Here is a 13683-nt window from a genome sequence, read left to right as displayed (position 1 = left end):
ATGAGGGACTTTTACAACAAATTATGCTTGTTATTGTTAGAAGAATTCTTTGGTCCTATCGTAGGACAGATTGGTAATAATTTATTGTATGGAACAAAAACGTTACCTGCAATACATTTTGGAACACGTTTATCAAAAATAAAGGTAAACAATGTTTGTAATCATATATTATGTAATAATATTACTAATAGAAGATTGATCTTACATATTCAAGATTGTCGTTAAGTAATATCTTAAGGTGCTACAGCATTCTAATTGAATCACATGCCATTTTAAAATCATCAAAAACTATCTTAAATATAAGAATTGTCTATAAATACTGGCTTTAAACTTGGAAATAGTCACCTACCGTTTTTTGTAAATGATCATTTGGAGGATTTTTTAAAATCTGAATTAAAAATCATTAATTATATATAATGGATTATTTTACAGTTTAATACTGTTTGAAACCACTATATAGATATCAATATTCTTTTAAAAAAATAAGGAGAAATAAAATAGATATGAATTCTCAATCACTAAAAAATCTACTGCGATTAAACTTCATTTTGTCACTATTGCTATATAAAAAACCATCTCAGATAATTATTTTTGGATTAAGATTTCAATCAACCAATGAAATGACCATACAACATCTCGAGAATCTATCTCAGATGAATTTGAATATAAGATTGAGTATAATTTTCGCCCACGTTGAAATATATGTTTTGTGTTTAGTAACCTTTAGTACATACGATGAGTACATACGACATCTTTTGTATGTCCCAGGTTAATTTTCATCATTAACAAATAAACAAAAATTAAATGATGTTTACACAATTAATATTTTTTTAGAAAATATTTATATGGTATATATTTCTTTTCTTTGAAAAATTAGAGCATTAAATAATTAGTTATAACATTTATATACAATTTTTTTAAATACATAAATATCTACCAGTTATCATTACCAAATATCATTCTACCAAATATCATCCAATTGCGAGTAGTATTAAGGATTAATGTTGTATTCATTTGGACTTTCTCTTTTGTTAACATTTTTATGTGATTATTTTATTTAGGTAAAAGAAGGATTAAGTGTCCTTATAAAATTTGGCTTTGTCACTTATCACAAAAATGAGGATAATTTACATGTTGAGTATACTATACACCAAAACAAAATTATTATGATTCTTCGCTATCCAAGGTATTTTTATACATTGAAATAAGAGTTTTAATTGTATCATAGAATATAATTTGTTTTATGTTAGAAATAATAAATATTCATTACAGATACATATTTTTTGCAAAAACTTACTGTGGAGATGAGGGTGAAATCATGTTTGAAGAAGTATTAAAGAATGGATATATCACAGCATCTGAAGTCATAATAAAAACATACAAACGAATCGAACAAGCCCCTTCTAATTGTATGATTCAAATATAATATTTTTTCTTATTCAGCTTCTATTTTTTAAAGTTATTTTTTTAATTCTATTTTTGTAATATAAATTCTGGAATTTTGTGTATTAATAATCTAAATATTTTTGTAGCTACTGATGAACTGCCCTCTATCTCTGATTTAAAAAATGTATTTGAGTTATTAGTAAAAAATCAATTTCTAATGAATTGTACATCTTTTGATACAATGTCAGAAGATACTGAAAAACCTAAGTATGACTTACCAAATCTTGATTTATTAGCCATATCCAAATCATTAGAAGGACAAAATGTTGAATTTTCGGATAGAAAAATATATTGGAAGGTCAATTTTGATCGATTTACTCAAGATCTTAGGTAAGTTTCTTAATTTACAGTGCAAGATACTCTCCGATGTATCTTAGAATATTAATGTATGATTTATATATAGGGATCAAACTGTTATATCAGCTGTGACTCGAAAATTTGACAAAGAAGCTGGAGAATTAATGAGAGAAATGATTAATTTGATGTACTTGCGAACTGCATCTTGGGCAGATACATCGAATCCAATTCCGTATACTGAGATAAAAGAACAAGTGAAAAAGTTGAATTATGAAGCCCTTGAACGTTATATTGATCAGTACTTGCGACTTTTAGAAGAAGATAGAACACAATTCATCAAACGAGTTGGTGATTCTGGTGGCGGGCAGTACAGTGTTAACATGAAGAATGCATTCAAAGAGTTAACATGGACAACTTTGGAAAATATCGTAACAGAAAAGTTCGGTTCCAAAGCTGCAAGAATTTTCAGGTAAGTTACAAATTTAATTCTCAATATTTCGCTTTACTGTAAGGAAGAGAGACTATTTTAATATTTTAATTGTATGTTTCCTCTAATCTCTTGGCTTTTTTTCTGTGAATTTAGATTAGTTCGTTATGAAGTTGATGTTAGCCTGGAACAAATCCAGAAGTTAGCGATGATTCCAGCTAAAGAAGCCAAATTTTTAACATATATCTTGTCGCAGGAAAATTACATACAAACTGAAGAGTTAAAGAAAAGTGGTACTTCATCAGGACCTACAAAACTACCTTATCACTTCTGCATCGATTTAACTGAAATTGTCGAAATGGAAATCGAACATTGTTATCATGCACTGTATAATATTATAATAAGACGAGAACATGAATCGAATAGTAATAAACGTATGATAGAAAAACAATTGAGAGTACAGATACTTTCTGCTAATTTAAGGGAACATGGCGCGACGGAACAACAATTAGCTGATGTAATATTAATGTTCTTATATTATTGATATAAGGAGTTCCAAAAAAGCGAATTAATAAATGATAATAATTTAAACTCTTTTTTATAGATTGCAGAAATGATGACACCATCTGAAACTCAACAGCTTGAAAAAGCGCAAAATGCGATGAAAAAACTGGCGGCCACAGAGATACAAATAGACGAAACCTTATTAATCTTAACCACGTATTTTCGTTATCATTAAATTGTCATTATCATTAAATGTCTTCTAATTCATCAGTTTTTCTGTATGACACATATAAAAATAAAAGTCTTTATTCATTTATATAGTTTATATTTATTTATATATAATAATGATTACGCTTGTAAAATACAAACAACAAAGAGTACCTAGCTTTCAAATTATAATAAATATAATCATATTTTTTATGTTTATAATAGTGCTGTTCTCTATTGTGATATACAGTGCATTTGATGTTTCTATCTATGAGGAAAAGTCATCTTGGGTCGTTGTTAGCATAAATAAATAATTACATTTTCCCAATGTTTATTCGTATATTTTAATTTAAGCGATAGTGATGAATATATGCGTGATCTTTGTCAACAATGAAATATGAAGGAGAGTTAGTCACATGACTCACAGCCAGCTTGTGGTGCGTATTTGATGAGACTTCTATTTTAGATTTATCAATTATATTCAACTTGTCATTGTATTCTTAAATGTGATTGTTTCGTTCATAATAACAGTGCGAAAACGCACGTCTTTAAACTTATAAATTTTACTGCTTTATATGCGTTCCGAAGAATGACTTTTCCTTTCTACTGTATGCTTTGTACGCTCATCTTAACACTGCCGCGATGAAAACTATTCCTTTATGAGTATGTATCAATAAATAAAATTTAAAGTAGTGTTATCAGTAGCGATTTACCCATCATCCTAAATATATATTTTGATTTTATGCTATTGATAGTGATATACCGATAATGTACTACGATCACGACACGAGTAGTGTTAAGATGATCGTGAGAAATCTATTTCACTCATATACACACATCGTCTGACTGGTTTTTATATTCGCTATCTTTCACTCTCTTTCTCTTTCTCTCTCTCTTTTATTCTTTCTTTCGTTCTCTTTCACTCCCTCTTTCTTTCTCCCGTTCATTCTGTCTCTTTTCATTTGCGCTGGTACTGCATAACTATATACATCCCTCATACATACAAGTTTTTCATCTAGAAATAGTGTCGTATACCCCTAAAACTAAGATTGAATTTCGGTAAAGCGTTATTTTATTATATTTTTTATACCATTAACAACAACGTACATGTAAATGAAGTGAATGCTTGGAATATTGAGAGCGGAGATGTTAGTGTTCACTTTTTCTTTATGTTAAATACACTATAATATTACTAGTATAATTCGATTTACAATTTACTATTCTTACAGTTTGCATTCGCATTGGTTGCATGTAAAGGCCAGTAAATATAATAATCGTGTGCTGATATATTATCGCGTAACATTCGTGATATTTGAAAGTAAGGAGATCGCCACGGACTAAATATCGTTGCTAATTTCAACAATCATTGTATGGATGGAAATCGCAATCGATGGAATGCAGAACCGATTTTTATCAAAGCAAACACTGCCGGCAACAATAAGAATCGGTGAGATTTTTAAAAAAGAGAAACGCGGACCCGAACTCCATTGCACGCGTGAGTGACATTGTTCAGGTTCAATTTTAAAATTTTACAAACGTGAAAACAATTAAATTTTTAAATATTTATAACGAGGGTATGGCACAATCGAAAAAAATGCAACGTGGGCAGATCATTTACCCAAAATCATTTTTTTCTGCTAAATGAAAAAATTGCCATTGTCTAATAGTAAAATGATTAAAAAAAATTGAATTTCTTTCGAAGTTTACTTTTTAAAAGTGGCAATGAAAAATTGATCTAAAAAGAAACGCATTTTAAAACTTTGAAGTAAAAACTATGAATGTGACATAAAATTGAAATTCTCAGATGCAGTATTCCAAAATCATCACAGATCAAGAAAACGGCTCAAACAAAGGAAACATGTACATAGAAATATTGCATTAAAATTTGATTGAGTATTCGAGTATAAACGACCAACGAACTTTCACTTGCCGTTCTTGTCTAAAACTGGCACGTACAACCTTTTTTTTGCTACTAAAAATAATAAGGCTCGTCACTTAAATAATAATGTACTAAATAAGCAACGATGATATTGATAACTGTAATATTTATAATAATAATGATAATAATAATGGTGCCATCTCAATAATAATAATAATAATAATAATAATAATAATAATAATAATAATAATAATAAAGATAATAATAAAGATAATAATGACATTGAAAATAAGAAATACATATCGCATTTAACATTGTTAATCTACATACTTCAAATAGTTATATATATATAATGTAGCTACGTAGATACATCACAATATAGTTACACTGTACATTAATAATATTGACGCTCGTGTCGGACCGCGGATCGATGATTATCTCCCGACACAATGTACAAATCCATTATATACATAAAATAAATTATTATCAACATTAAGCTACCTTAAATCTGATGCCGGTCGAGCCCCAACAAAACGGGTGCAGATATATCGATGATACTGGCTCTCTTTATAAAATTATATTAGGTACCGTGTGTGTATGTAATTGCACTGATTATAAATAACAAAAAGAAGAAAACGTGAAAAAAGGAGGAGACGCAAAAAAATTCGTTTCACGTCGAGCCAACGAGGCGACTCGGAACTAGAGGTTTTTCTCTCACTCTCTCTCTCTTCTTCTTTTTCCTTTTTTTTGATTAACCCCCCGCCCGCGAAAACGCTATTTGGCACATAAGTATTATATCACATCAAGCTCCAAATCATTATATCGCTCTGTTCGATCCCATAGACTACTGCCTAGCTACAATTATGTTCGCTTTTTCATATCGACTTACGTGAGGTCTCCGTCGATATCTTCCCTTACCCCCCCCCTTCCCCACTCATGCACCGCAATCTCCCCCACATTCGTAAATGTAATTCGAAGACGGAGAAGCGCGTGACGCGCCCCTACCAAAATAGAGGCGACGTGTCGAGCATGGTGATCAGATTCGCAGATGCGCTGATCTTTCGATAAATAACGCTATAATTCCTTCCGCAACCATAACCGTTTTTACCGTAACGTTGTACTAATATATCGACAATCCGCTAATTCCCAATGTATTCGTCCCATTTCAACCCTCTTTATTATGCCCTCTCGCCCCTTTTCGCCCCCTGCCACTCAGTCGACTATTACCGTCTCGGCTGTCGCCGCTTTTACATTGGGGTCAATAAATTAACGGTGAAAATACTATAAGTACTAGGCATTTATATTAAATGAGAAGCCCGTCACGCGTCTATGTACCGGGATTTAATCGCGCGAGCGATTAGCTTCTAGCTTTTTCTCACTCTGTTCCGACCTTTCGTTCGGCGCGTCGAACGCAGTTGTTTCATGTATATGATGGAAACATTCAAACAACTGGCGGTCGCAAGATAAGATTGCCACGTGCGGCGTCTACGCGTTTGGACGCGTGCGATCGTTGCGGAAGATGCTGCGAGATAGACCAGTTTCTATTTATTCGTTTACTCTTTTTCTTTTCTTTCTCTTCTTTCTTTTCGTTTCTTTTTCCCTGATATGATCATCCAGAAATCGGCCAAATCGTCAGTCTCATACATACATACATACTAAGAGAAATAGGAACAAGACTTTTTGGCCATGCATCGTGTCGCAACGTGTACGTGATATCGGCTACGTATCCAATTCCGATAAGGAGACCGGCACGAGTTGCGCATCCGAATCAGCGCGCGATTGTCTTATTATAAAAATGCGTACATATGCACGTATTCTCGCCTCACGCTCCGTGCGCACACACGCCGAATGTAGGGACTGAATTACAACAAGCTGCTTGATTTTTGGCCGCTAATTCAATGCCGGTTATCTCTAATCATTATCTCTACACGTTAATTAACGATGGTCGAAGTCTACCGTGATCATATAAGACACAACCTTCTTAGAATGTTATGTAAATATTAAAACAGATAAATAATATTTATATAACATTCTAGAAATATTGTGTGCTTATAAGGAAGTTCCGGACTGCAGTTTTGATTACGATGCAGGAGAATATACAGGGAATACCGCTGATGTGCGTAAGAGAAATCGTCCTCTATGTAATCGTCGCCCGTGTAATGCAGAAGCAAGTTACCAAACGAAAGATGTCATAGGAGACGTGCGAAAGATTAGGATGTTAGATTAGGCTCTAACAGTTGTCTTTTAAAATCTTACGACGTTCCGTTGTTTCAGTTTGGATCGCTTGGACCGTTTTCAATGTATTCGGAAGAGTTCGCTTAAGAATTTCGATTGAACAAAAGCGAGCAACCGAAACATTTTACACAAGAACAATTTACGAATTGCGGCCATCATCGTATATGGGAACAGATAAACACCCGGATCTTGATACATTGTCTCGAAATTGCGTTGTATTGCGCAGCGATGAAAGAAATCCGAAAATTGACATGCAAAATAATACACGCGAAAATAGATCGATTAAATTTTTGAAAATAAAGAATTTACAAAGAAAAACAAACTCAACTATTTCGTCCCTTCCCTTGATTTTAATGAGCTTTGGATATATGAACGTTGATATTAAAATGAAAGATGTACATTTTTTTAAATATTCAATTTCACTTTAAGAGACATTATATAAATACAATTTTAAAACAAACTAATTTTAAGTCTTTTTATATAAATATCGGTTTCCTCTAATCTCGTGTATTATTTAAAAGTGCTAATTCAATCATGTATAATAATTTTTATATGCAAAGACAATACAATTTTTCAAGCATTAAAAATAAAATCAGCCATTTTTTACGAGATATTAAAAATATAAATAGAATGATATAAACAATGAATAAATTTATATGAAAATCAAATCACAGTTTTCGGAAAACAATTTTATTGAATATAGCTCCATTTGACATAAATTATTTGGAGCTTACACAACGCTTATTCAAAGCTTCAAATCAAGAAAATAATTGGATTTTCTTGTTTTTTTCTTCTTAAAGGCTGTGGCACAAAAAAAAACTTAAGCAATAAGCAAATCGATCAATCACAATAGAGACTATTAGACCATAATGTAAGCAGTAGCGAATCCAATATGTTGATTCCTTACCGCTTAAGTCTTACATCTTAAGTTTCTGTATGTGCTAAGGCTTTAAATGAGTACTATGAATTGGATGTCAGATGATTAAATGTTAAAATATTTGCTGAATTTAAAGAAATTGTTATCAATATGAGTAGCTTATCAATATAAGCTTGTCGTGTATCGAGATCCGCGTAAATATTCGATACAAATCAAACGGACTAACTGATGTAAAGATTACGTATAGCGAACACACCAGCATTTTTTTTCAATAAGTTTATACCGAAGAGCAAGAAAGATTAACGATCGAGCGACGTCGCGACGGAGATGCTCTCGTGCTTTTACTTCGTGGATAGGTCCTTCGCGTTTCGCGTACGATGGCACAGAAATAGAACGTTATATCACAACCTCCGGCGAGAGGTTTCGAGACGCCCGACTCTTCTTTCCCCGAGAAGTAGTATCCTCTTCCAGTTCACTCCGTCGTGCAGAGAAGCGCAGTTCGCGGATATGTTCCTGCGATCGCGCGTTCACAGTCGGTATCGCACATGACACCTCGACGTTGTCACACTGAGACGGATGATTCCGATTACCAGAAGAGTTCGTAAGCGAGCCTCGACGTAGACGCGGCCGCTGCAGTCGCTGCGGCCGCCGCTGCCGCTGCCACTGCCGACGATGATGACGATGATGCTCCGGGCGGCCAAAGTGGCTGACCCGGAGCTGCGGTTCAATCCTCATCGTGGTGCCGTGGACTCGCGTCGTAGCCGCCGATCGAGCCAGAATTTTCGGGTGAGAAATTCATCATGTCCGTAGGCGATAGACTGTCCTGTGGATAGTAGAACGAAGGATGGTCCGAACTTGGGCCGGCAGCACCGCCACCACCGTTCAGCATCGTCGCCGGCGGCGAGACCGATGGTCGCGCCGACGGACCGGCGCCCGTGCCCGGATGATGTTGCGTGCCAGTCATATCGGCACTTACCGGTGACAAAAAATTCATCTCAGTGCCGCCGTCACGGCACCACAACTGCCGCATCTCTTGCCGCCGCTGCCGCATCAGCGACTTGTACTCGGAGATACGCATCTTTTTACCGTCCACGATGCACGTGCGCTTTGGCCGCGGTCGGTACCTATAGTCTGGGTGCTTTTCCATGTGCAGCTTCGAAAGCCGTGATTGTTCCTCGTAATATGGCTGTTTCTCCGAGTTTGACATCGACTTCCACCGGGCGCCTGTACCGATATAAAGAATACATGTTGAAGTGGAACACGTTTCGCGTTCTTTGATAATTTTTCACATAAATTAAATTAAATCAAATGTATCGAACAATTTCTCATTGTATTCTCTGCTTGTGATTTATATTATTTTTGAGTTTTAGCACATTTGCGAAATTTTATATTTGTATCACATTGATAGACTAATAAATTTATGATATAAATAATTGATATATGTAATTATATAATTTAAGTAAATTAATGTAGATAAATTAAAGGTATAATTATAAAAGGTTTTCTTAAAGAATATATCGTTACTACTAAAAAATAATACAGTTAAAAAAATTGAATTTTTCAGAAAAGTGGAAAATTATTTTTCAACAATAGAAAATTAATTAAATAATATCAGCAAGAAGAATATAAAAATATGATCAAATAGAATCTTTGGTCATTTTTTGTTTCAGAATCCTTAAAATACTATTCTTTTTGGTATCATACAAAATTACGATAAAGAATGATTCATCAAATGAAACAGAATTCGAAATATCACCAATTTATATTTATCTTGATGAGTTAAAATTACTAAAACATTTGCAAACTGTAAAACTGTCTTAACTTTAAATGTTCTCTGTGTAAAAGGCTATCCTAAATATTCTTATTTACAAAATGCTCAAAATGTGTCACTTTTGTAGAAGATATTATGTATCTTTTTGAAAATTTTTTAAGAAGAACACAAGTATTATTTGACGGACGGACTGTAAAATTAAGTTAGTTACTTTTGATGATTGATAGTAATAAAGTAGTAATCATTACCTCACTAAATTCATGGTAATTCGAAAACATATTTTTAAGTTGTATAATGACTTTAGAAGTAAAAGGGAACGATAATTATTTCATAATTACATTTATTAGAAAAATCGTTATAGTTAAAGCATTAACTGTAATCGTGCGAGTGACGTGTATGGATCGGGTATACTTACCGAGAATTTTCGATATGTTCGAGTTGTGCATGTCTGGGCAGGCTTTCAAGATCTTTCTACGTTCGTCCTTGGCCCACACCATGAATGCGTTCATAGGTCGCTTGATATGTGGCTTGTTCTCACCCTCCCTTTTCTGCTGCCTCACCATTTTAGCTGAAGAGAAAGAGAAAGAGAGACGGGGCGTTAGATGTCACATCGTCGTCGAGATTCACGATACTCTCGTGAGAAACGAATCTGATTTCGCGAGGGCGTCACTTGGCGCTCTCAAAACAAGAGCGTAATAGTAGTCTAATCGTTACTCATAGAAATGCTTACCTTTTTCCGTTATGTCTTCCGCTACTTTATATCCCGGATCTCGCCACACTGCAATTTCAAAACCGAATATATCATATATACGAGATATGCGACGTTACGTGGAAGGCTATTATGCATAGCACTAATATTGTACAATCATTATAATAAATATTATATATTACAATATTACAATATTGTTTATATTTTTCTCAAAAAGAAAAAGAAAGAATTTACATAATACTAAATTATTATAATTTTTACATGCTTATATGCACATTTAATCTCATTTTTTTCATTCTTGATTTTAACTTGATTTCGACTTGAATTTATGACACACTATCGCATTATTTCAAAAAAGTCTGAAAGATCTGAAGATTCTACATTTGTCAAAAAATGTACGCTACGTTTGAAACTATATTAAGTGTTCTTTGTATCTACTTCGCGATCCGTCTCGCGATTAACGTGACGCTCGTTTCTCCACGTCCACTTACTGTGAGGCGTCGAGAGAAAATCCTGTTCCTCCTGAGGCGGTTCCTCCCGAGAGCCAGAATGCTTGATCGGTCTTTGAGTCTGGGCCGACGGTGGCATCCCACCTGTATTCGATGGCAATCCGTACAGCCCATGCATCGCGAAGTGCTTTTCCACAGCCGCGACCGCAGCGGCCGCCACGGATCCTCCCGGTCCGCCGGCCTCGTCTTTGGCCATTACCTTGCCCACTGTAACGGGTTACCAGAGAAACGGAGTGAAAGATGCGTAAGAGATACGAAAACGAAAGAATTCACGTTTTTAAGATATACTTTACAGATATCTTTTAAGATATATAGAGTAAGATGTATAAAGTACTAAAAAACAAAGACGTAGAGCAGAGAATGTGATGTTTCTGATTTTTTTCGCGTCTTATGTTAGTTCTTTATTTCGTTTTATTATTTAGTTCAGTTTTATTATTTAGACCTTCGCAGCTATCCCGAATTTCATTTACAAAAAAACTGTCGAAACTCTCTCATCGATTTTGATTTGAGCACTTTGCATGTTGTAGACTATTATAAAGTATCAAAAAATATTAACAATATTAATAACCGTTTTTTACCTGAAAGTTATAACAACCAACAACTCTCAAAAATAACGGATTTTTTTTCATTTTCATCGAATATCTTCAAAATTATGAAAAAATATTCTGTGTAAAAGTTTTATATTTTATACTCTTAATACAGGTTTTTAATTTATCCTCATCTCCAGTTGTTTCGAGACTTCTAAACTTTGAAATAAGCAAAGTAGTTCTAATACTTTTTTATAATCATATTTAAAGTTAAAGGTGGATACTTTCGACAATTTTTTTGATGATTAGTCAGACTACCTGAATTGCGATTTTTCAATGGAAATTAGTTTTAAAAAAATTTGAAAGAATCTATTCTGATATATTCTTTTAATATTTAGAAATACAACTGTATAATTATGTGACTTAAAATGTTTCTTAATTTTTTTACATATCAATTTTGAGGCAGAATCAGCAAAATAATTTAAAGTCAAAAAATTGACTTTAAATCCTCATATGAACAACGAAGGATTAATGTATCATAGACATTAGAATTTTTTCAAATAGAAAGAAATATAGCCTCTGAAAAGAAATAGCAAAGAGCTTGCTGTCGTTCGATTGCGCTTGTAAAATAAATATTTTCAAAATTGTTTGCAGGAATTTTTTTTGCTACTTTGGATCTTTAACACAATCCCGAAGTTCAGACACATTTTTTAGTATAGTTCCATGTATGTTGCGGACGAAATAACGCGCGGCGATTACACGAAGAGATTTGCTCTTGACATTACAATGACGGCTTACGGATTTTTTTCCCTTCCTCGCTTATACGAATCGCGCGTCGCGCGGCCCTTATCGGGTGGAATCGCGTTACGCATCGTTGATTATGAGTATGCCGGTACTAGTGGCAAAAACCAGATGGCAAGTGAAACAGGTTCTCCGGTCGGCGAACAGCCGTGGAAAAAAAACTCCGGCCGCGGACAATCGGGAAAACTAGCCTGCTCGAAGATGATTAAGTGTTCACCGCCGGCATGAAATCGCATACTCTGGAAGGTACCAACCATGCCTTTCTCTCTTGGAATCCATTTACGGCAATCGGCAATTTGCAATTGTTCCGCGGGACGAATGCGTCGCGTAATCGGCGCAAGCACGAGTTCTGGTAATGCTCGGATCGCAACAACGGGCGTTACTTTAATTGCGGTAATTCGGATGAATTCACGAACGGTCGGTCGATTATAATAGGTACGCAATTTGCGAAATGCGCTGTAGTGAAAGCGTACACGTATATCGCATAAAGATAATTAACCGTTGTGAATAGCAACAATCTCTCCAGAATATCCGCGAAATGTCATTTCGACACGATACTCGACTTCATCGCTCTTCAACAGCAGGTGTAATTCTGCAGGCTTTATTCTGCTCTCACGCCAAGCGATTAAAGTGAATGATCACGAATGTTTTACTCACTCGGCGAAGACAGAGTGCTGAGATGCGGTGGTAGACCGGCGTAAGGAAGCGTCGGCAGGTAATTCCGCGGTATCGGCAGTCCTGGCGGGAAGAGTTTGGGCGCGGTCGCCGCTAATGGTTGCTCTTGCTGGCCGCTGCTTCCGGCACCGGTCGAGTGCGAGTCACTACCGGGCGACGAAGAAGAGGCCGTGGCGCCCGAGGACGTCGATTTCGGCTTGGTGAGGTTCAGCGGGGCATCGAGATCCTGAAGAGGCGGAGCCGTTGGCGCTACCGCAGATGAAATCGGCGCCGGCGACGACGATTCCTTCTCCATTTGTGTGGTCATCTGAGCGAGATGCGCGGTCGCCCAGCTTGGACCTTCTCGATGGCTGCTGATCATCTGCGAACGAATGAAAAATCTTAGGAACGTCAGATTATTAATTAATGAGTTGGAATTTCTCGATCGGAATAGGACTAATATTAACTTGGCGTTACTAATATAAAGTAAAATTTATTAAAGTTTAGCTAATTTAAGAACTCAAATCAACATGCAATTTTTAGAATATTTGGAACTAAGTTTGATTCTCAGACGAAATTATATATCAATAAAATTTATGTTAAAAATAAAAATAAAATTTATGTGTAAAAGTTATTAAAAATTGTTTTTATTACAATAATAGGCAATTGTAAAAATAGTACTCTACACACACACACACACACACACACACACACACACACACACACACACACACACACACACACACACACACACACACACACGACACCACGCACGCACCGACGCACGCACGCACGCACGCACGCACGCACGCNCACACGCACNCCACNCACGCACTCACG

General features: G+C 35.2%; 2 protein-coding genes across 2 annotated transcripts in view; one reads left to right on the top strand and one right to left on the bottom strand.

Moving 5' to 3' along the window:
* On the top strand, window positions 1–2990 carry LOC105617187 (DNA-directed RNA polymerase III subunit RPC3). The gene is made up of 7 exons (XM_012198752.1): window positions 1–144; window positions 1062–1186; window positions 1273–1409; window positions 1533–1776; window positions 1850–2212; window positions 2327–2687; window positions 2775–2990. The coding sequence occupies exons 1-7, from the start codon at window positions 1–3 to the stop codon at window positions 2907–2909; spliced, it is 1509 nt and encodes a 502-aa protein (XP_012054142.1). The 3' UTR covers window positions 2910–2990.
* Window positions 2991–8596: 5606 nt separating this feature from the next.
* LOC105617186 (transcription factor SOX-5) overlaps window positions 8597–13683 on the bottom strand; it is a 44502-nt gene continuing 39415 nt past the window's right edge. Inside the window, exons 4-8 of the mRNA XM_012198751.1 lie at window positions 12847–13225; window positions 10844–11068; window positions 10374–10421; window positions 10059–10211; window positions 8597–9096 (exon numbers count right to left, since the gene is read on the bottom strand). Of these exons, the coding sequence (XP_012054141.1) occupies window positions 8597–9096; window positions 10059–10211; window positions 10374–10421; window positions 10844–11068; window positions 12847–13225 (1305 nt within the window). The remainder of the gene's footprint in view (window positions 9097–10058; window positions 10212–10373; window positions 10422–10843; window positions 11069–12846; window positions 13226–13683) is intronic.

Source organism: Atta cephalotes (genome assembly GCF_000143395.1).
Source record: "Atta cephalotes unplaced genomic scaffold scaffold00012, whole genome shotgun sequence".
Classification (NCBI taxonomy): domain Eukaryota; kingdom Metazoa; phylum Arthropoda; class Insecta; order Hymenoptera; family Formicidae; genus Atta; species Atta cephalotes.
Note: the sequence above shows the minus strand (reverse complement) of the source record. Positions and strands in the feature narration are given on the sequence as shown.